This window comes from Myotis lucifugus, unplaced genomic scaffold (assembly GCF_000147115.1).
Source record: "Myotis lucifugus unplaced genomic scaffold, Myoluc2.0 scaffold_157, whole genome shotgun sequence".
Classification (NCBI taxonomy): Eukaryota; Metazoa; Chordata; class Mammalia; order Chiroptera; family Vespertilionidae; genus Myotis; species Myotis lucifugus.
In genome coordinates this window covers 2,504,339-2,529,538 of record NW_005871205.1, presented here as the reverse complement: position 1 = coordinate 2,529,538, position 25,200 = coordinate 2,504,339, and the positions used below count along the sequence as shown (strand labels likewise).

Sequence of the window (25,200 nt, the reverse complement as noted above, 5' to 3'; positions counted from 1 at the left end):
GTTGGATCCATATCTTACATATTACCTTAAGATAAGTTCCAAATGGGTCAATATTTAAAATTAAAATATAATTTCATAAGAAAAGATAGGATAATTATTTTAATATCTGAAGTACAACAATGACTCAAAAATGAAAGCCATAAAATAAAAGTAAGCAAACTCAACCATGTAGAAATAAAAAACTCATCTTCATGATGAAAGATAAATGGCAGGTGAAAAACAGAGGAAAATGTAACTTATTCACATATTTTCATATAAAAGAAAGAAAATCAAGTATCCACATTTGCATTTGCTTATGTATGTATAAAGAGACTTTGGAAGGATCCATTGAAAACTAAAAAAAGAAGTTATTTAAGGCAGAGGTAGAATACTGTGTACATGGAGGATAAGAATGGGAAACTTTTCATTGTATAACTATATATTTTGGCTATTGAACCAGGTGAATATGTTGCTTATCTGAAAAGTTAAAATTTGAAAAAGTCCCTACTCTCAACTCATGTGGTTTACTTTCCACAGCAGAGAGAAGGACATTTGGGGTCCTAGTGAGATAAGTAAATCTGTGAATACAAGAAACTGATTAAATACACTTCATAAGTCTTCATTAGTGCCTCATAGTGAAGCACATAGTAATAGTTCAATAAATACTTTTTAAAATAGAAGTGAGCTGTAGAAGAAATGGGCTCAAGAAACAAATTACAACAAAAGAAGGGCCTTTGGGATTTAGGAGAGAGAGAGAGAGAGAGAGAGAGAGAGAGAGAGAGAGAGAGAGAGAGAGAGAGAGGCAGGCTCAGGCATGCTCCATAGAGGGAACTGCCTTATTTGAAGTCCTTTTAAGTTTGTATGAGTATATTATTGTTCTATGTACTTTTCCGTGTAAGGAGCTATATCATTAACTGAAAATATAACAAATTGTACCTGTTGCAGATAGTGTTGGTAATATGTATCTTCAGATTTTCTGTGACATTTTTCATCTCCCTCTGATAACCAGACATCCTTGAGTCTTTGATATAAAGAGGATTATTTCTCATTAAATATTCCCCCAAATAAATAATTGGATCAAACTTAGTTGGAATATCAGCTTCTGACAAAAGCTTCTTTTTTTCCACTTGCATTAACATATGTTCCATTCCAACCACTAAGGTGGGTAGAAGTTTGTCAAGCAAATATGCACGAGTATTCAGAGTCATGTTGTCAATATTAAACCACTCTTTGGCCAAAGTTTCCTTAGGGATTTTTTTCTCAGCTTGTTTGTCTAGTTCTTTTTTCAGTTTATCCTTATCTAATATTTTCTGCTGCATTGCTTGAGCTCTCGCCTCTACTCGTTCAAAAAGATTTTTCTTCCATGGTAGATCTAGCTTTGAATCCAGTACAGTTTGATCTAAATTGAAAACCACACTTGCAGGTTCTCTAATTACAACATTCTTTGAGATTTCAATTTTAGATTCCTTTACAGTTGAGATCCCTGGCTGCTCCTCCAGTTTTGATTCTGAGGGGAAAAAGTGAAATATAAGAAATATTAGAAGTAGATTTTAATATATGCTAGTTTAGAATATTAATAGGAGAAAATATCTCTTTAAATGGTGTATTCAAACACAGTTGAAAGTAACAGAAAGTCAGACAACAGTGACTATAACCATAAGGACATTTATTGTTGACTTAATCAGAAATCATTCAGCAGCTCAGTGTTTTTCGTTAAGTACCTCACCTGTTTCATTATTCTTTATTCATTTTTTTGTGCTTATACCTCAGGATCATAAAACAGCTATTGCAGCTCCAGACATCTCTTCTTTACAGGAGAAAAGGGTTGAGATCAAAGAGGATTTCTCCTCTTGAGATTCTGTTTTATTATCCTTGAAGAAAAGATCCCAGATCCTTGCTCCAACACTTTCCTTTACATTTCATTGACCCTAATCTCCTCACAGACTCCCCAGGCCAATTGTCGGCAAACTGCGGCTCGAGAGCCACATGCGGCTCTTTGGCCCCTTGAGTGTGGCTCTTCCACAAAATACCGCATGCGGGCGCGCAGGTACTGTGCGGTTGAAACTTCGTGGCCCATGCGCAGAAGTCGGTATTTTGTGGAAGAGCCACACTCAAGGGGCCAAAGAGCCGCATGTGCCTCGCGAGCCACGGTTTTCCGAGCCACAGTTTGCCAACCACTGCCTAGACCAGGGGTCCTCAAACTTTTTAAACAGGGGGCCAGTTCACTGTCCCTCAGACCATTGGAGGGCCGGACTATAGTTTAAAAAAAAACTAGTCGGCTGCTAAGCAACAGGCAGCAGCGGCAAAAACATCCGGCAGGCCGGATAAATGTTTTTGGCGGGCCACATGTGGCCCGTGGGCCGTAGTTTGAGGACCCCTGGCCTAGACCAATAGCTGGTAAAGGGAAAAGGGACTACTATGACTAATTTTGACTGATCACAATTTATTCCTTCATGTCAGGGTTTACATCAAGTTATCTGATATTAGATATTTCCATCTTCTGTAATATTGAGGTTTAGTTGGCAGGCAAAAAGGTAGGGAAATGTCTGCTGAGTGGACAGTGAAGAGAGTCTACCATACATGTATATTTAAATATATTTCTTCCCACTTTCATATTTCTAGCCTCTTTCATGTTTTCATTTTAAAAATGTATTATGGAGATATTAGACCAAGATAGTGAACTGAGAACAAGTACCTACTACTCCCTCCCTATTAAAATCTCTAGAAATGACAGAAAAGGTTTTGTGTGTGTATCCTATATAATATGCAAATTGACCAAACAGCGGAATGACCAGAATGCCTGCAGCCCCTCCCCCCGGCCAGCCCCACCCTCAAGTGGCCCCCCCATTGGGGGCGGGCCAGCTGGCAAACCACCGTGACCCCTTGCCCTGGCTGGCCCCACCCACAGCACCTCACCCCAGCCAGTCCACCCTTAATGGTGGGGTGGGCTGGCTGGACCCCACCCGTGCATGAATTCATGCACCGGGCCTCTAGTTTTAATATAAACATAAGAATGCTGGCAATTGCCCTAACTCAGCGGTCGGCAAACTGCGGCTCACGAGCCACATGCGGCTCTCTGGCCCCTTGAGGGTGGTCTTCCACAAAATACCGACTTCTGCGCATGGCCATGAATTTCAATCGACCTGTACGTGCGCGCCCACCCGGGGAATTTTGTGGAAGGAGCCACACTCAGGGGGCCAAAAGAGCCGCAGGGGGTCGGGGAGCGGCATTTGCCCCCCCACTGCCCCCAAACCGGTTTTGGAAATAACCCATTAAAAAAATGGGGATTTCAGCCCCCAAGCTTGGTTTGGCGCCAATTGAAAAAGGACGCCCCCCCCTAGCTGGTTTGGCCCATTGGATAGAGTGTCGGCCTGTGGACTGAGGGGTCCCGGGTTCAATTCCAGTTAAGGGCACATGCCTGGGTTGCAGGCTCGATCCCCAGTAGGGTCGTGCAGGAGGCAGCTAATCAATGATTCTCTCTCATCATTGATGTTTCTATCTCTCTCTTTCTCCCTTCCTCTCTCTGAAATCAATAAAAATATTTTTTTAAAAAAAAAAAGAATGTGGGTTCAATTCCTGATCAGAGCACATACCCAGGTTGTGGATTCGATTCCCAGTCATGGCACATACAGAGGGCAACGAATCGATGTTTCTCTCTTATGTTGATATTTCTCTCTCTCTCTCTCTCTCTCTCTCTCTCTCTCTCCCTCTCTTTCCCTCTCTCTCTCTCTCCCTTCCTCTTTCTCTAAAATCAATAAAAACATATATCCTCAAGTGAGGATTTAAAAAATGTTATAAATGCTATCTATGGGGAAAAAAAAGAACACTTGGGTACCTAGTGCTCAGATCTTGGTTGCTAATATCATTCTCAAATTTTTACAAATCAGGACTCACTGGAGAAATGACTAATTTAAGGACTGGGGCAGGAAATATATATATGTTGAGCCTGGAGCATCTTGTAGTGCCAGAAAATAAGGAAGAGTTCAAACAACTCTGCAAAGATTGTGGTATGTCAAAGGGACACAGCAGCCAACTGAAAGAGCTCCTAATGGCCAAAGATGAAACAATTTGAGCAAAGAAATGAAGTAGTATTGGATTATAACCAAGTATAAAAGAAATATTCATAAATCCATACTGATATAAACAAATACTTGAATAAATAAGTAAATGGGGAACATAGACAAATGTGCTTCCTGTGCAGAAGTATTCAAAAAAGTGTGCCCTCAAAAAGGTAGAGTATAATGCTCTTCTCTTTAAGAGCTGTGCATAACTTCCTGAAAGTAAGGTACGGAAATGAGTAACTTTACAGTGGACAAACCTGACAAAGCTATCTCAGTCAGATGAGAAGAATTAACATCAACAGTACAAAGTCATGCTAATAGCATATATGATATACTTGATAGGATGTGATGAGAATAGCATTTTGCCTCTGTAGTCTTCCTCCCCCAAACCCATAATCCCAACCTTATCATGATTTTTAAAGAAACCTTCAGACCAATCACAATTAGGGACATTCTATAAAAATACTTGATAGTACTCCTTAACACATGTTCTATTTCTCTGCAGCATGTGGCATGGTTGATCACTTCTTCTCCACCGAAATATATATATTAATCCTCACTCCAGGATATGTTTATTGATTTTAGGGAGAGAGGAAGGGAGAAGGAGAGAGAGAGGGAAAAAAAGGGGGGGAGAGAGAGAGAGAGAGAAACATTGAGGTGAGAGAGAAATATTGATCGGCTGCCTCCCACACCCACCCCAACTAGGGATTGAACCTGCAACCCAGGTATGACCTGAATGGAATTGAACCCACAACCCTTTTGATGTACCAGATGATGCTCCAACCAACTGAGCCACCCAGCTGACCTCTAATGATAGATATTTTTGTCTGCCCAAATTTCTTTCTTAATCCATTTGGTTTAGATAATACTGACCTCACCCATTTATTTTTTATTTTATTTTATTTATTTAAATATATTTTTATTGATTTCAGAGAGGAAGGGAGAGGGAGAGAGAGATAGAAACATCAATGATGAGAGAGAATCATGGATCGGCTGCCTCCTTCTTACCTCCTCCTGGGAGGTAATGTGCCCTGACCAGAATTGAACCTGGGACCCTTCAGTCCGCAGGCTGATGCTCCATCCACTGAGCCAAACCAGCTAGGGCACCTCACCCATTTAGATCCAGGGATGGATGGTGATCCAAACCTGACCACTGTCAAGATCACTAAAAATAAGGAAATCTGGGAGACTGTCAGAAAAGTCTAATTAAGTAGTCTCTAAAGAAACCCTTGAGCCGAAACCGGTTTGGCTCAGTGGATAGAGCGTCGGCCTGCGGACTGGGGGGTCCAGGGTTCGATTCCGGTCAAGGGCATGTACCTGGGTTGCGGGCACATCCCCAGTGGGAGATGTGCAGGAGGCAGCTGATCGATGTCTCTCTCCCATCGATGTTTCTAACTCTCTATCCCTCTCCCTTCCTCTCTGTAAAAAAATCAATGAAATATATTTTAAAAGATAAATAAATAAAAGTAGTGCTACAGATGTATAGCAAATTAATATCTACCCATCTGCCACAACCCATTATAAACCCCCACATGAACTAGGGCATTCTCTATCTTCGTTACAGCCTATTAGTGCTCCTCTAGTATTCTTAGATATTATAAGTTGCTAAGCAATAATCCTAGTGCTTACGTTGTCCCCACTGATACGTAGAAGAGAAATAGATGTGTGTTTGGTTATAACTCTAGTCAAACACTTCTCTCGTAGGGCCATAAAACCAATAAAAGAAAAGGAGGTACAGCAATAGCAGGGTCAATAAATCAGGATTCTGATTAAGCCTACATACAACTGTCTTTTGATTGAGTGACCTCTGAATTCAAGGATCATAAATTACAGCACTGCCCCAAGGAAAAATTAACTCAGATTCATTTGAATATAGTTTCAAACAGGTACTTTTAAAAAAGAAAAGCAGGTCTGTGTTTGGACATTCCTGAACCTTTTACAGATGTTTTTATTCATGTGTACATTCATTCAATAAATAATTATTGATGTCTCACTTTGTGCCTAGTACTATGCTAGGCACTGATATTCTATTTCAGGATTTTCTTCCTAAACTCTTCATAGAATTAATAGCCTTTCATACACACTAACATACACACCTTCACCCTTGTATTAATCCACCTTCTAACATACAAAGACCTATTCATTTACGCACTATGGGCATAAATGCTTTCAACTAAATAATTTCTTATTCATGTTGTGTGAAAGGTCCAGCCTTACAAGTGACTTTTATCATTTCCTGCACTTAGTGCATAGCCCACTGCTGAGCATGGCCTCGGTACAACCCTATTTAAGGACATAAGTAGGAATGAATTATAATCCACATTATAATAAGCCTTAGTAGACTCTTTCTTCACAAGAAAGCATGTAACATTAGTGGGCCTGGCTCCTGATTAAATTAGTGAAAATTGACCCAGCAGGGCTATTCAACTAGATGTGTGATGTTCTCTTTAAACATAGACCCTGTCTGAAACTCAGCTGGCTTGGTCTTATCAGGATTTCTTAACATTTCCACATAATGTAGAAAGACTACTGTGAAAGCAGAGGAAAAGAAACACTACTTAATGCTATTAGAAATAAATTCAATAGCTACAGGAAAAGGCATTTTCCTACAAAACTTTGTTTAATCTTAGGCTCTGTAATGAGAACAGAGCTGAGCAAATTGATAGTTTTTTAAAAAAAAAAGATTTCTCAAAATGCAAGTTAAACTCATAGTCTAAAAAGTAAAACAATTAAGACAAAGAAGTGAAAAATTCATATGGTATATTTAACCACAGTATTTTCTATGCAAAGATATGTATTTGAGCACATTCTGGGAGCTGCCTGGCAAGATGCCGTCATTTTGACAAATATATAATAAGGATAAAAACACTTCCTTTAACATGTTAAAATTGCAGTAACAGTTTCTCCTCCCACGTCTTATACACACACACACACACATACATACACACACACACACACACTCACAAAGGGAGGTTCAGAATATTAGATTTAATTATGACCGATCACTGAATAAATTAAGTATATTTCATTGCATTTAATATTGCAACAAGGAACTGCAATGTTTTCAGTATATATCATGTTCTGAGATGAATAGACTTACACAAACAAAACACAATCAGCGGTTCTCAATCTGTGGGTCACGACCATCGGAAAACACATATAGCATGTCAGATATTTACATTACGATTCATAACAGTAGCAAAATTACAGTTATGAAGTAGCAACGAAATTATTTTATGGTTGGGGGTCACCACAACATGAGGAACTGTATTAAAGGGTCTCGGCATTGGGAAGGTTGAGAACCACTGCTTCTCCTATATGTGGAAAAGCAATAACAGAAATTGAAAGTATAAGGACAGGAAAGACCAAAAACTATTGATTAATATGTTTTCTAGAGAGACAATAAATTACATAAAAGAATACAGATGTGAAGTTTTGCAGGTGCAAATTTGGCCATAACTGATTAATGTAAACACCTAATTAAATGTATAACAAGTTACCTAGATCACAGTTTTGTTTGGCATGTTTAAAAGGAAAGAGTTTATTTATAAACATGGCCCAAGTGATTAAGGTAAAGGCAAAGTATATGTATGAAATAGTGGTGGTAGAGTATGGAAGTGAGAAGGAAGTGGAACCAAGAGACTGGTATGGGGTGAGGGGAAGACAGGTGGACAGGGACTTGCAAAGAAACTTCTTAAAAAGTTAGTGATGCTGTGAAAATTGTCCTAAGTTTACAATAACAACAGAACAAATGTTGGAAAGTTTGGTTCTTAATGTGTAAATATTAAAATGTGTATTAATAAGAAGAAATAGTCATTGCTTAAATTGGTTAAAAAAGACAGAGAAATGCTTTGTAGAAAAGTAAGCATCTAAAAGTTATAACTAGCATATACATAGCAATTTATAGTTTGGAAAACACTTCAATGATTATTATTGTAATTCAGCCTTGCATAGTGTATCATATACTAAAAACTCAATACTTGTAAACTGAATTGAAGGGAATTTCAATTAATTGAAATTGTTAAATTGAAAATATTGTAAAGAATTTCTGTCACACAGGATTTCACTATGTATCTGAAATTAGAAGAACTAACATTTTTTAAAAATATGTTTTATTGATTTTTCACAAAGAGGAAGGGAGAGAGATAGAAAGTCAGAAACATCAATGAGAGAGAAACATCAATCAGCTGCCTCCCACACACCCTCCACTGGGGATGTTCCCGCAACCAAGGCACGTGCCCTTGACCAGAATTGAACCTGGGACCCTCCAGTTCGCAGGCCAATGCTCTATCCACTGAGCCAAACCAGCCAGGGCAGAACTAACATTATTAATAGCATTTGGTGTAAAGATTTTAAAAGTTATTGGTATTATGTGTAGGTTTGGTGTTTTCTCATTTTTTTAACTTATGATTAAACATAAAAAATATATTTTGAAAAAAGACAAACTAGTGAAAGGAATGAATGCCTTGCCCACTTATTTGTTGCCTTCTAGATCATAATACATTTTCAATCTGCATAATTATGTGGGATTTCAGTTAAGTATGGGGCTAGAAGTCAAACAGAATAAATGTGTGATCAGATACAGGGGTAAAAAGAAAAAATGGGGCTAGAAGTCAAACAATAAATGTGTGGTCAGGTACAGGGGTAAAAAGAAAAAACAGAAAAACAATATGCAGGCCTAATCACTATGGCTCCTCACTTTATGTTTGTACTAGAGGCCCAGTGCACGAATTCGTGCACCGGTGGGTCCCTCAGCCTGGCCAGCGATCGGGTTGTCTTGCCCAGTCCCAAGCAGGGCCAATAATGGTCAGCCTGCTGGGGACAGACCGCGGGAGGTTGGCTGCCTGGGAGGGACTGTGGGAGGGCTCCAGGGTTACCTGGCCCATCTCGCCCAGTCTGATCAGCCAGACCCCAGCAGCAAGCTAACCTACCAGTTGAAGTGTCTGCCCCCTGGTGGTCAGTGCACATTATAGTGACTGGTGGACTGGTCAAATGGTCAGACACTTAGCATATTACACTTTTATTATATATACTAGTTATATATATAGGATTAATGGGTTTTCTGGTATGTCCCCAATCTTAGCTAATTTCCTCTTTTAGTACAAGATGAATAGTCATAATATCGCCTTAAAAGTATTAATAGAAGTTAAAGGGAATACATTTCAAACTATTTCCAAACTGCATTTAAAATACTCCTAGGATTATATTTTTAAAGGGCAAAATCTTGAGAAATGTATCCCTAATAAAAACTACATAATAGTTTTAAATTCTGTTGTGCAGAGCAGCAATTTTCAATCTTTTTCATCTTATGACACACATAAGCTAATTACTAAAATTCTGCAGTGCACCAAAAGTATTTTTGCCGATTTGACAAAAAAATATAGGTACAATTCGATTCATTCACACCTGATGGCTATTGTCATTTTTTAAATTTGACAATCTAAGGGAAAAGAGGTCAGTGCCCCAACTAAATCGCCAGGTAGTGCATGTTTTAAAACTTCTTGTGGCACACTGGTTAGTGTGCCTGCCGCAGCATACCCATTGAAAATTGCTGCTGTAGGGGAATGGCTAGTTCTCTACCTTCAGATTTGATTTCATCTGTTGTTTCTTCTTCCCCATCTTTGTTGAAATCTAATGCAGAACTCGGTGCTGAACTCTGTGAACTCTGAAAAGAAAAAGAAACCTTTCAAACTGAGTTGCTCTTCTTCAAAGTTGCATCAACTCTCCCAATTAAAGAATGTAGATAAATACCTTGTAGTTGCCAAACATTCCTACTTAATTTTGCTAGGATTTAATGCTATATATTAGAAGCAACATAGTAATCAGTCTATTTACTGCATTCACAAGATAAAACGTATTGGCTCAATGTGTAAGCACATATCCCTATTGCTAACAAAGTAATATGCTAAGAATATTATGCTACATGTACATTAATATTTCAATTATACAATACTTTCTAGAAACATAATTCACAGCATAGTGCAATCAGACTTTTGAAAATATTTCTTTTACTATTGGAATCATCTTCCATGTTTGTGAGTGAAAGAAAACATTTCATCTGAATTGAGGAAATTAAAGGTTAGTTTAAATAGTGGCAAAATAGCTTTTTGTACTTATGACAATGTACTTTTAAAAGAAGAATAGAATATTTTAGAGACTCATGTTAATCAACTTAATGGTGAATCCATATAACTATTTTCAGTTGCCTCCCTTTACTGTAAAATGCTTTCTCATATGTCTTGCATTTATTTAAACACAAAGTTACTTAAATGATTAACATGAAAAGTACAGAATGATCATGAAATTACCCTAAAAACTGGTGGTTATTGTATTTAGGGTAATAGTTCTGATTTTAGAAAGCAATCTTTATTTATATATAATTCATAATAGCTCTTCACAAATAATTTATCTATGGAAGCGTCCTACAACTGATTCAAAGGAGTCAGCTTAATTTTCCATTTGCCATTTTATTTATCTGTCTGAATACCCACATCTTTTCTTTTCCTTCTTTTATAAGGAAATTGATTTGTCCAAGTTACTCTCCAGCATTAATATCTGACTTTCTATGAAAATTCTACCTCAATAGGCTCATTCCTTTTAGTTGCTTCCTGTTTCCTTTCTTTGTTTTCTTCTCCATTTTCCTAAAATGGAAACAGTGTTAATAAGTGTTATCCAGAAGGAACTGTTGATAAACTAATACCTTATACCAGTGATTCCCAACGTGGGCGCTACTGCCCCCTGGTGGGTGCTGCAGCGATCCAGGGGGGCGGTGATGGCCACAGGTGCATTTGTTTTAACTTTTTTTGTATTACCTTTCTATTCTGAGTTCAATAAATAGTTTCATAATTTCAAACTTCAATGTTTCTAATTTACACCTTTCTTTACTATATTTTACGAAAAAGGTAGAAACATTAATACATATATCTTTCTGTTTAATTGCTATTAAAATTTTTAAAAAATTAATTTCCAGGGGGCGCTGAGTAATATTTTTTCTGGAAAGGGGGCGGTAGGCCAAATAAGTTTGGGAACCACTGCCTTATACTCTAGTATAGCAGCTTTTTATGTTTAAAATTTTCACATAATGAGTAAACATCATACCAAATAAAATCACACCAAGGTAGTGTATTAACAAATTCAAACAGTAACAGGCTCATTAATATACTAGAAGCCCGGTGCATGAAATTCGTACATGGGTAGGGTCCCTAGCCCGGGCCAGCGATCAGGGCCAATTTGGGGCCTCTTGGCTGCTGGCCAGGGCCTTCCCTCCCCTGGCTTCCAGTTGCCGGCCGGGGTCTCCCTTCATTCTGCACCACCCCCTGGTGGTCAGCACATGTTATAATGAGCAGTCGAACTCCTGGTTGGTTGAACTCGCAAGGGGACAATTTGCATATTAGCCTTTTATTATGTAGGATAAGGAATATCAACTAACTAGAAGCAGACCACTGCTTTTTAGTTGATCCCTTTTTTGCATTTTTGTTAAAATCTGATACAGAACACTTCAACTAAAAAGAGAATTAATTAAATGATAGAGTATGATATTTCATCTCAATTCTTCCAAGAAAACTAGTCTCAAATCCTCTCATGGTTAAATGGTTAGGCATCTATTTAGGCCAGGTACCTGAGCAGGTTTGGGTTCCTCTTGAGATGGTGACTCACTCATCTGGACCAGCAAAAAATATCATCAAATGGTAGGGGAAAGTATTACCAGACCATTACTAATAACAAAAAGAGAGAAAGACAACATTAATAAACAACACAAAGTACTCTGAAATATCAAAATCTCCCCTGACCCCCACCACATCCCACCATTCTATTGAATGGTAATGAGTTCTCAACTGTTAAATTTTTCAAACTGTAATACTGTTATTTCTGTTATTACTGACCAAAGCTAGATTAATGCTAGGCTAGTGCTCAGGGAGACAGGAAAACTCACCCCAGTAATCATCACTATTATCATTTAAAAAAAAGCAAACCCCCAGCAACAGTAATGCAATTGAATTTTTAAAAACATTGTCAGCCTTATTAATTTTTGAAATAACAATCAAGATGAGGTGAAGTAAAACTTTGATGGCTACCTAATTCATGTGAGAAAGGCTGACAGACATTAGAATAATAATCTCACTAAAAAGCATTTTTTTTGAAGGGTCATTCTGAGAGGAATGTGATTTATCTGTTTTATTTATTCATATTAAGGAATTAAATTGGATAATTACCAGGTCCCCACTTCATTGCAAAAGACTATAGATTCAACCACAGATTATCAAAATCACTTCTGTGCCAAAATTCATTTAAGAGTTTGTGTATGTTTAGTCTAGTTTGTGCTATGTAGAAAGTAAATTTTATATTCATGGTCTCTGTCTCTAGGGCAGTTACAATCTAGGGACTCTTTAATCTGAAATATTATGCTTATAATGTACTAGAGTATTCACCTTTTTATCAACATAACACATGTTTTAGTTGAATAAACCAAAAGTACTGCCTTTGGAGACAACAGATTCCAACACTTAAAAATAGCTGCCTTGAAGCCTTTTTGAAGCAGTTCATATATAAACTAGATTTATTTGATAGGTCCCAATTGTACATTCTCACAGACTGCTTTCTTTGCTTATAGTGTCCCATCTCCTGAAATTGCTAAGAAGCATCCTTCCATTTCTTTAAAAATCTGTTTTGTTTGAAAACACCCAGATAAATGCAACTCAAACCTTTTTTGGGTGCCTTCTATTATGCAGGTAGACACTGGGGTTAAAAATATGAATCAGGCCTGCTTTAAAGAGTTCCCAGGTTAGTGAATAAACAGATGCAACTCAATTTGCAAAGTGCAAAAGTAGAGGTACATACAAAATGTTCAGAAACACAGAGGAATAAATAATATATTTTTCCAGAGAGATCGGGGAATTTTTCACAGAAAAATAGATTTTCAAGCTGTATTCAGGGACTAGTAAGACCTTTTTTTTCCCCATTCTTTTTTTTAAAATATATTTTATTGATTTTTTACAGAGAGGAAGGGAGAGAGATAGAGAGTTAGAAACATCGATGAGAGAGAAACATCGATCAGCTGCCTCCTGCACATACCCCACTGGGGATGTGCCCACAACCCAGGTACATGCCCTTGACCGGAATCAAACCTGGGACCTTTCAGTCCGCAAGCCGACGCTCTATCCACTGAGCCAAACCGGCTTTGGCAAGTAAGACCTTTTTGTATAAAGGTGTGGGGAAGATTATTTGAGGCAGAAGGAACAATACACACACAAGAGGATATGAAAGTTCAAAAAGTGTTTGAAGCATTCATGAAATAGAGCATCTATATATATAAAAGCCTAAGCGACCGTTTGACCATTCGAGTATTTGACCAGTAGCTATGTCTCACATTGAACACCAGGGAGAAGATGCTCAGCACACAGGCATGAAAACATGGAACAGGCTGATGAATCTCAGAAGGAAAGGGGGGAGGGTGGGAAGAGATTAACCAAAGATCTTATATGCATACTAGAGGCCCGGTGCATGGATTCATGCACCAGTGGGGTCCCTCGGCCTGGCCTGTGGGGATCGGGTTGAAACTGGCAGTCCTAGAGGGGTCCTAGATTGCGAGAGGGTGCAGGCCATACTGAGGGATCCCACTGGTGCATGAATCTGTGCACCGGGCCTCTAGTCCTATGTAATAAAAATCTAATATGCTAAGTGTCCAGTCAACTGTTCAGCCATTCAACCAATCAAAATATAATCCTATATAATAAAGAGGTAATATGCAAATTAACCATCACACCCTTGCACAAGATGGCCACCCTATGTGGTCAAAAGATTGCCGCCCCCATGTGGGCACAAGATGGCCACCACAAGATGGCCGGCAGGGGAGGGCAGTTGGGGGCGACCAGGCCAGCAGTTGGGGGTGACTGGGCCAGCAGGGGAGGGCAGTTGGGGGTGACCGGGACAGCAGGAGAGGGCAGTTGGGGAAACCGGGCTGGCAGGGGAGAGAAGTTGGGGGCAATCGGGCTGGCAGGGGAGCAGTTAGGTGTCAATCAGGCTGGCAGGGGAGTGGTTAGGGGGTGATCAGGCTGTCAGGCAGAAGCAGTTAGGGGCAATCAGGCAGGCAGGCAGGCGAGTGGTTGGGAGCCAGCAGTCCCGGATTGTGAGAGGGGTCCCAGATTGGAGAGGGTGCAGGCTGGGCTGAGGGACAACCCCCCCCCCCCCCCCAGTGCATGAATTTCATGAACCAGGCCTCTAGTATGCTAATGATATGCTAAGGCTGCTCAACCGCTTGCTATGACATGCACTGACCACCAGGGGGCAGATGCTCCAACCAGTAGGTTAGCTTGCTGCTGGGGTCTGGCCGATTGGGACTGAGCAAGATGGGCCAGACCGCCCCAGCTGGCCAACCTCCCCGGCCCCGATCATACACATATTCATGCACCGAGCCTCTAGTAGTTATATAAAAGAAAGTGGCAGAACATGAGAGTAAAAAATGTCAATCAATAGTCATTGGTGCCAATTCAATGCCAACAGGAAGCTTTAATTTGGTGCAGTAAAGAAGGAGACTTTATTCAGTGCAAAACAGCTCAATTGTAATACAGTACAGCTGTGAAAACAGCACTGAAAAACAGCTCAGTGGTATAGCTCAATTATGAAGCAGCACAGTTGTGAAACAGCATGGCTGAGAAGAGGCCCTGGACAAAGGCGACCTGGGGCAAGGCAGCTCTGCTCTGCTCAGGTTAGCTCCATCTGCGCTGGTCCACACTGCTCTGCCTTACTCTGCTCCCGTCTGTTCTGCTCCCACAGGATGTCTTCCATGTTTTAGCACAAAAAGGGGAAATAGTCTTCAGTCTTTGGTGGAAAGGGAAAATGCTCCCAGAGCCAAAGGGGAGCTGACTTCTATAGAAGGTCCCTGATTGGTCTGTCTGCATGCAAATGAGGACTCCAAATCTTCACAGTTTGATTGGTCCAAAAAACTCTGTCCTGGTTGGTCAGAATGAAGCTGCTCTGATTCAGTGGTGAAGATGTTGATGGGGATATAGCTGCACAACCAACTGAGGGGGAGGAAGAGGAAGCCTCAGTTCTATTGGTTGAAATAGGATTCCAGGAAATCTTCTATCAGGGCTGGCTCAGATAGCAGAAACACAGTGCAGGAAGGCAGTTCAGTGCAGGCTGCAGGCAACTTACTGCAGGCTTCTCCCTCAAGTGCTGTTTGCATGAGAGGCCCCTGGTTAGAAATGGCTGCTGGGCTCCGTTTTTTTGTATGTGTTTTGTTTGTTGTTGTTGTTGTTGTTGTTGTTGGTGGTGGTGGTGGTGGTGTATGTGTGTGTGTGTGTGTGTGTGTGTGTGTGTGTGTGTGTGTGTTTGGTTTTTTTAAAGCCCAGTTAAGCCACCAGGAGCCCTTCTTAGTAGGTATCTCTTTCTCAGGGTCCACAAAAGGTAAATTTTCAATCTGCAGAGTTACTCATGCTAAAGTAAGGAGTTTAGACTTTATTCTATGTGTGTTTTTTAAACATAGTACAGATGTGATCAAATTGGTGTTTTTAAAGTTAACTCCTCCAGCAAAGACTGGAAATGTGAAGGAATAGGGTGGGGGAAAGAGAATCAAGGTAAAGTTTGCACCTTAAATGTTGCACCTGAGATGAATGCCTCACTACTCCTCACTCTACTCTAGTCTAGGCTCCGCCAGACATTGTCAGTACCCAAACCATATCCCTTCAGCTTCACCGTTACAAAACATGCAGATGGCTTCTGGTTGCAAGCATCTGCAATTCTCTCAGAGGACTTCCTGACAGTCCAAATGTGGGACAGGCCAGAAGAACTTGGAAATTAATATCTGATAGGAGAAGCCCTCAGCCATTGATAATAGGAAGTTGCATAGTCTCACAGGTGGAGCATTTCTGAGGTATGTTCTATTCTGTCTCCCAGAGTTACCCAATGGCATTGAGCTTCAGTTGCCCAATATTGCATTTGATACTCAATAATGCAAGCTTCCTTCATTTCCTGTATTTCTTCCCTACACCCTTACCATTGTTTTTTTGGAACCACCTCCTAAATGAACTTGTACTCAACATTTTAGATCAGGATCTGTTCTGAGAGAACCCAAACAAAGACAATGATCAGGACTGGGGCATAATTGGATCTAAGGAGTGAAAGAAGAGGTTAGTTAAGGCTCACTAAGTGTTTTCTTTTTTTTTTTTCATGTTTAGAAGGGTGAATGGATGGTGATGGCATTTATTGAAATAAGGAAAGGAAAGAATAACAGGTTTGAGGAATGATACAAATTTAAGTTTGGAGGCATTACATTTAAGCTACCTGCTTGATAGCCTGACGGAAGTGTCCAGTAAGAATCTGAATGCCACTGAAATGTATTATGATGCATTTGTAGGAAGTTATGCAGAATCAAGTCCACTGGAAAATGATGGAAGCATTGTCTAGTCTAAACAGCATTAGTTTGCATTTGAATTACTCAAAGTGTATATCATTCTGCACACCTCACACTCCCACCCGTAAGATTCTAGAGTCATTCCACTTAGGTTGTAGGCTGTGAGCTAGCCTTTGTAAATCTAGTTTAGGACTCTCTACACACACTCCCAATAGGTTTGTAAATTGGTGAATTGTAGCATTTGGCATCTTGGTTGGCAAGACTGTCAGTCATACATGAAAGAGCAGCCAATTATCCTTGAGGAAGGGGTTTCATAGTATAAAAAAGAAATCATACATTATTCTGATTACTCAGACTACTAAAAGATATATGATTTACTTGGATTTGTTATGAGTCTTGATCCTCTAGGTATTGACAGAAAAATGTCTTTGTAGGAGGTTGCTAGTGTAGCTCATCCAGTAAGAATAGCTAGAGAAGAAAAAAGGCTGAATATAACCCTTTCTTGATGAACACTTAAAAGCTAAGGCCCTAGCCGATTTAGCTCAGTGGATAAAGCATTGGTTCATGGACTGAAGGGTCTCAGGTTTGATTCTGGTCAAGGGCATGTACCTCAGTTGTAGGCTTGATTCCTAGTCCTGGTTGGGGCATATGCAGGAGGTGACCAATTAATATGTCTATCTTATATAATGTTTCTCTCTGTCTCTCTCTCCTCCTCCCTTCTACTTTGTCTTAAAAAATCAATGGAAAAAATAGCTACTATAATTTGCTAATATATATACAATATAAAAAGAAGTAAATTGTGGCATCAAAAATATAAAATATGTGTGTGTGGAGGGGAGTAAAAGGGTAGAATTTTTGTGTGTGATTGAAGTTATCAGCTTAAAATAAATTTTGCATCTATTAGATGTTTTATGTAAGCCTCATGTTAACCACAAAGCAAAAATCCATAGTAGATACACAAAAGATAAAGAGAAGGCATCAAAACATACCACTATGGAAAATTATCTGTTCACCAAGGAAGGCAAAAAGGAGAAAGGAACTATAAAACATTCAGAAAACATTAAGATGACATTAGTAAGTCCTAACCTATTAATAATTACTCTAAATGTAAATGAATTAAATTCTCCATCAAAATGCATAGAATTGCTCAGTGGATTACACAAACAAGAACCAATTATATGATAACTACAAGAGACTCACATCAGCTTAAAGGACACATATAGGCAAAAGTGAAGGGATGTAAAAAGAGATTCCATGCAAATGGAAACCAAAAGAGACAAAATAGGCTGTAAGCCAAAAACTGTAACAAATTCATTATATAATTGATAAAGAGTTCTATTCATCAAGAATTATGGGTTGCAGACTTATAACATAAATTGAATTCACAATCTAGCTATGTTACTTATGTGAAAATTGGGGCACTGATTGGTAAGAAGGGGGACCCTGAAATTTGGAATGGTGACATTTAATTGGACTAGGAGACTGATAATCTCAAACACATGAGCCACTCTGAGCCTCTTTTGCCAACGGAAGCAGTTTTTTCTCCGTATTTGTGGAGACTGACCTCCTCTTAATTGAAAACATTGTAATAATCTCATCTTGGGCAATAACCTTGCAGGGGGATGCCCATTTTCCTCAAGACTCACAACAACCACCTCTTATTTCTAGTAAAATCATAACTAAAATCAGATCTTAAAATGCTCCAACAGGGTAAATACAAAGTCTGACCAGGAGGAAATGGCTTTTATAGCAAAAGAATTTCACTATTTGCTTACATAGTGGCAGAAAACCAGGGAATGTGTGCTAGTATATTATAAGGGAGTTAAAGCAAGGAGCACAGAATATAACACTGGCTTGGTTAGAATTTCTTGTTATGGGTACACTTACCAGAAAGTAAGGATTTAATGTGTTAGCATTTATAGCTGGGAGTGACACTAACCATTTGGTGAGTTCACTAAAACATAGACTCCACAGTGGCCTATGTTTATGCAAATTGAGATACCAGAACTTCCCTGACATAACATAAAGAGATCCAAAGGCTTAGGGAGATAGGAATTTTGAAATAGATTTATCACATATGACCTGCACATCTACTACCCCAAGTACATCTCCCTAGAGGACTCTGGGGACATTACTAAGGCACTGAAAAATACACTAGAGAGTGGGAGTACTTGCATCCTTGGAAAGCTCTATGGTGGCTTTCATCCATAAGCTAGGCATGATGGGATGACCCATTTCAAAGTATCAGAGGTCAATGTCAGTGTTTAACCACCAAAGACAAGGTGGGTATATTTACCATAAAGAGAAGTATAGATATAGTGGTAATCAGGTATTTTGACCCTTAGTGATCTTTGTGGCTAAATGATCATGGTGGTCCTAGGAATAAAATAGATGGCCAGTTTACTAAAACATTGATCATCTACACATAATATTAAAAATCCCCATATGGTGGAAAAAATATTACTTCAGTCACCACAGTGGAAAATTCAGACCTTTTACCCAGTTTCCAAACCTAAGCCTCTTAATTGAAAGGAAGGCTGGATCCCCTTAAAGGAGAATTCTGCAGCACTGCCATTAATATACACTGATAATCTTCCTCTATGTCTTCTCCACAAGGGACATCTGGCCATTTTGTAAAATGATTGTGTGCTAGGGAAAAAGAAATGTCCAGGTTTATAGAGATTTCTAAACATTGGCACTAAACTGATGTTAATTCCTGGGGGCCCAAAATGCCACTGCAGTCTACCAGTTTAAGTGGGGGCTTGTGGTGGACAGGTGAGAGACAGAGTCTTTTTTTAAAAAAAAAAATCTTTATTGTTGAAAGTATTACATATATCCCTCTTATTCCCCCATCAACCCCTGAGAGATAGAGTCATAATTCAAGTTTGAATCACAGGGGGCTGAGTGGGTCCATAGAACCACTATGTAGTGATTTAATCAGTTCCTGGATGTATAATTAAAATAGATACCTGATAACTGGCAGAATTTCCATATTGGCTCTCTGATCCTGGAATAAGGGCCATTATAGTCTGATCCTGGAATAAGGGCCATTATAGTCTGAAGGGTCAAGTTAAAGACCTTAGAAATCTCCCTCCCACACATACACACATACCAGGAGAGTAAACAAAAATTATTGCTTTCTTGGGAGAGCAGAATGTGGGATTATAGAGATTAATGACACCAATAAAGTTCTGAAAGAAGCAGAGGTGATGAAATCTATCTCTTGCCAATTTAACTTTCCTGTTTGGCCTGTGAAGAAGGTGGATGGATCTTGGAGAATGACTGTAAATTATTATAAATTTAATCAGGTGATGCCTTCAGTAAAAGCTGCTCTTCTATAGGTAGTATCTTTACTGGAATAAATCAACATAACCCCTACCATTTGATATGCAGCTATTGAACTGGAAAATGCTTATTTCTCCATACAAATTGGCAAGGAACACCAGAAGCAATTTGCTTTTACTAGGCAGGGCTGACAATATAACTTCATAGTCTTGCCCTACAATTACATCAGTTCTCCTACTCTGCCATATTATAGCCCAAAAAGATAGAGTATCTCAGCCTTCCAATCAGCATTGAATTGCTCCAGTACATTGAAGACATTATACTAATTGGATCTGGGGAGCAGGAGGTAGCAAATGGGGAAAAAAAACCTATCAGAGTCAGAGTCAAATATAATTTATACTTGTAAATTTTGAATCATTGTGAAAGTGTTTTAAATTTCTCACCTATTTATATAAAATAAGTTCTCATCAACAATGACTACCTATCTCTCAATTGATGTTTCTATCTCCCTCTCCCTTCCTCTCTCTCTCTCTCTCTCTCTCTCTCTCTCTCTCAAATAAATAAATATCAATAAAAACATAAAATAATGACTACCAAGTGGTCATTGTTAAACTCTCTTTTTGAGGAATTACAGTTATTTCTATCACAAAACCTTACATTAAAAAGTTATGTTTACAGCCCTTGCCAGTTTGGCTCAGTGTATAGAGTGTCAGCCTGCAGATTAAAGGGTCCCAGGTTCGATACTGGTAGAGGGCATATGCCAGGGGTGGGCAACCCCTGGCATGCATGCCAAACATGGCACGCCAGTAACTTTTGGTGGCACGTGAAACCTTCTCTGATAATCTTCCATTTACAATTTTTGTGAACATTTGAATGACTTAAATGTTAAATTACAAGGAACTGGCAAGACACTTGATGTTATGTTTGGTTACATAAAGGCTTTTGAAAAGAAACTGGAAGTCTTTAAGAGGGATGTGGATGGTGAGAGATTTAGATATTTCCCAAACCTCAAGAGGCACATCAAAGACCTCCCAAAAGATGACAGAACAGACTGTCAAAGCCTTCAAAAGCCATTTTAAACATCATCGAGTCAACTATTGAGAAGTTCTTCTCAAGATTTGCAAAATTCAGAGAACTGGAAGAGACAGCAAAATTCATGAGGTTTCCAGACAGCATGAAACTGGAGGAACTAAACTTACAAATAGACATGGCTGACTTTGAAATGCAGTTGATTGAATTTCAGAGTAGCTCAATTTGGAAGCAGAAATTTGTTGACCTTAGAGTTGACTTGGAAAACATTGAAAAAAAAGTGATTAGAGACAGGAGTACCAGAGAGAAGTGTCGAAAATGAACTATTGAGGACTTGGAATGCCATTCAAGAAAATTTTTTCTGTTTAAAAAACTTTGTAACAGCATTACTCTCCATGTTTTCATCCACATACGCTTGTGAATCTTCGTTCTCAGTGATGAATTTTGTTAAGTCTCATAATAGGAGTAGCCTGACGGATGAAAGTAGTAGCTTGTGCATATCTCTGAAGGTCACGAAATATAAACCGGATGTAAAATCTCTGTCATCAGTGATGCAGCAGCGAAAGTCCTACTGATAATATCAAACGGAGTCATAAAGTTTTCTGTCGGACTATCAGTGTACATGTATACATTAAAAAATAAATGGTATGCATATAAGCCAAACCAATGGACAAGGACAACAGGGAGATGAGAGCATGAGTGTGTGTGTGGGGGGGTGAGGTTGGAGGTTAATGGGAGGATGAGGACACATTTGTAATACCTTAACCAATAAAGAAATTTAAAAAATAAATGTATTTTTCATCACCATATACTGTGTTTTTGTCGCTTGAATGAATTTTATTATTTCTTCAAGGTTCTTCACATACGTACACCTTAAGAGATATCAAGTAGGCATAACATGTTCTCAAAAAATTAGGGTTGGCACGCAGAAGAATTTTGAGTCAGAGATTTTGCTGGTTTGGGCACGCACTCATAAAAAGGTTGCCCACCCCTGGCATATGCCCAGGTTGTGGGCTTAATCCCCAGTGGGGGGTGCGCAGAAGGCAGCCAATCAGTGGTTCTTTCTCATCATTGATGTTTCTATTTCTATCTCCCTCTTCCTTCCTCTCTGAAATCAATAAAAAAATATTTTTAAAAAGTTATGTTTACAGATACAATCTCAGGTTTTTCACTAAATTTTTTAGAATATTTAGAAGCATATATAAAATTAATATTTATCATCCTTAATATGTTTATCTTATTTTTCTCATTATATAATATAAAGAAAACAACTTTTTCCATCCAGCCCATACAGTTGCCTTTTTAATTTACCCTAGTGTGCTACACAAATATCATTTCTATGGATGTTAGGATATGAAAAAAGATTGAGAAGCACTGCTTTAAACTTCAGATCAGGATTCTTAACCTCAATTAATTTTAGTAAATGTATGAAATATGGAAGTGTATCTTTCTGGAGAGATGATGAATAGTTTTCATCAGGTTTCAAAGCTTAAGAACCAGCTGGTCTCAGGAATTTCAGAACTTCCCCTATAATTTCACCCCCAAAGGAGAAATGATACAAATTAAGGATTAATTGAACTCCAACAGCACAAACAGGTCATTATCATGGGTGAGAAGAATAAAGGTGCTATTAATGGAAGTAGGAGGACTTTTATCTTTTTGGCACACGCTTGTGGGAATATTGCTCTTGGTTTCTCTTCTCGAATTCAACCAGTATAGTAAGAGGATTCTAGGATTTTCTCTCTATTTGAAGTAGAGACCTTCTCTCTCAGATCACCCGAAGACCAAATAGGAACCAGGGTTGAGCCCAAGGAAAAATAGGTATAAATGGGGCAGAGAGCATAGATTTCAATGCTCACATGTGATCCAGCTCAGTTCGCAAAGCAACTATATTGGGATCTGCAGCCAAAGCTTTAAATCCAATATCATGAAGCCCACATTTGCCTAGACCTTCTCCTCTGTGTGTCTAAAACACTTTGTACATATCTACATTTCATATCTCCCTTGGGGACTAGCAGTGGTGACAAGCCATACTACCACTAAACCCTAGTGTCATTATTTGATGTGGTTTCCCCAGCTAACAGGCTTTGAGGCTGTTAAGAGAGGTAGATAGACTCTTATTTTGTTCTTAAACGTGTCTACATATAATACACATTCAATATTTTCTCAATTAAGGGTGAATAAGCTAAAGAATATGCACCAATAATTTCTAAATCTTTGTTTTCTTAAAAACTCATATACCAGGAAGAGATACTTCCCCTGTAAATTAATAAATTAAGTTCCTGATACAAACTTAATGTGAATTTATAATCCCAATTTTGATCAGGTTGTATCACCTCAGATACGTTGTATAAAAATATTCTATGCCTACCTACAGATGAGACATCCTAACCACGAATCTACTTCTCCTACTATTAAGGCATGAATCATCTTTATAGTTGTTTTTGTTCCCTTTTTGCTAGATGCTATTTTCTACACATAGGGTACACTTACCAAAAGCTAACTGAACTTGGAACAAACATTAGAGACTAATGATCTTAATTACATACAAGGCTTTGCAGTTTATACTGCACTTTGCCATACACCATCTCATTTGATCACAAGAATCCTGTGAGTTAGAGCTTCACTGTAGAAATGAAGAAACGAAAACTCAAAAAGTTTCAGCCATTTGCTTAAGGTTTTAGAGCTGAAATTAGAAGCCTATGGCAGTGCTCTTTCCCACTGTAAGATTAATGAAATTCTCTCTCTCGTCTTCCAAAAGAATTCCTTAAGATTATATTGCTACACAAAAGTAGTGTTGCTGTCTCTGAAACAGTAAGAAAGTGAACATATAAGCACATTTCTAAGACCTACTGATTTGAATAACTTTTTCTAGAATGATTCCTTGGTTTATAAGCACATGTGTTTCATTTGAGTTCATTTAGCTTCCAGCTATGTATATTGCTTGGCTCTGCATACAGCTGCCTGTTTGGTCTTCTAAGCACTGATCCAGAGTTCTTACTTCTGAACTTTTATCTACTCTTTTCCTGTTTACCAGGTAGCTCTGGGGAAAAGTCAAGGTAGTTGAATCTGTGAATCATACATCTTCACTTTTGTCTCGCAGGCATCCTTGACCACCACCAGGGGGCAAAAGACGACCAGCTGGCTTCTCTGTAGCACGCTTCCTCTCCATAGGACAGTGCAGTAGGGGAACCTGGGGTCTGATTCTCCTGGAACCTCCCTGCCAATTATGTCAAGCGCAGGGCCCCGGGGAGAGAACAAAGGCTCGCGCAGGGGCTCCCGTGGCACATCCCCATCCAGAAGCCAGAAAGCGCTCATCAGTCCCATCAGAGTGAAAGCAACAACGAGACCCTAGCAGCGGTTCTCAACCTGTGGGTCGCGACCCCTTTGGCGGTCCAACGACCCTTTCACAGGGGTCGCCTAAGACCATCCTGCATATCAGATATTTACATTACGATTCATAACAGTAGCAACATTACAGTTATGAAGTAGCAACAAAAATAATTTTATGGTTGGGTCACAACATGAGGAACTGTATTTAAAGGGCCAGAAGGTTGAGAACCGCTGCTAGAGTTTGAGTGGCCAACGGGAGGGGGTGGGCTTCAGTGACTGCAAACTCCGGAATGCGTTTTCTGCAGCTTTGCTATGTCTGCTGGTATCCACCAGCGCATCCACTCACACTGAGAAATCGCTCTGCCAGTGCTCTCTGTGTAACCAACGGTATTTGCACAGTGCATTCTTCCCCCCTTTTTAATCTTGATATTCCATTATCTCCTTGGCTGAAGGTGCTGCGGACGGCTTGTCTTTTAGAAACGGATTCCTTTAGAATAGTTCGTCTCCATTTCACACGTGTCCACGAAAGAATGAAATCTAGAAACGAGGCGAAGAAACCTCTAGATCTAGAAGCACATCCTGTTCAATGTCTTCCCAGCAGGAAGCAGGCGGCAGGTAAATGGCAGGTTGGACCCTCAGCACTGAGCCCAGCCTCTCCGCACCTCGGGAATAATGAATGAGTCCTCACACAGGGGCCCGGGGGAGAGAGGACACGGGGGGGGGGGGCGGGGGGGGGCGCCGCGAAGCGTCCCAGGGAATACAGTCAAACATCTTTCTTTCCAAAAGACTCGTCAGACAACAAGCCGGGGCTCTGAGACCAAAGGGTGGGAAAGCTGAGAAACAGCCCGCGAGCCCGGGCCCAAGGGGGACGACAAACGCGAGCCCTGCTCCCGCCGGAAGGGTGTCCGGCTCCTAAGTCGCACCCCCACTCAGAACGGGGGTCTGAGTCCCACGGAGCCCGTTCCCACCGGAAAGCGTGCCGGCGTCAGGGTTTCCCTTCAGTTTCTTGGCCCCCAGGTCGGTTAAGCCGTGCGCCCACCTCATAAAATGGTTATCTGTGGGGAGTTGGGACTCCAAGCGGCCCCCGCCCCGGGTCCCGTCACCCCACCCGGCTCCATCCCCCGCCGCGGGCCGACGACGAGAGCCAGCGCGAGGGAGGAA

At 39.8% G+C, this 25,200-nt stretch overlaps 1 protein-coding gene across 1 annotated transcript in view; it reads right to left on the bottom strand.

Moving 5' to 3' along the window:
• Nucleotides 1-25,200, bottom strand: part of EFCAB5 (EF-hand calcium binding domain 5) — a 94,843-nt gene that overhangs the window by 68,399 nt on the left and 1,244 nt on the right. The window contains exons 2-5 of the mRNA XM_023759493.1: nt 19,362-19,427; nt 10,619-10,681; nt 9,579-9,705; nt 916-1,486 (exon numbers count right to left, since the gene is read on the bottom strand). Coding sequence (XP_023615261.1) covers nt 916-1,486; nt 9,579-9,705; nt 10,619-10,681; nt 19,362-19,427 — 827 coding nt within the window. The remainder of the gene's footprint in view (nt 1-915; nt 1,487-9,578; nt 9,706-10,618; nt 10,682-19,361; nt 19,428-25,200) is intronic.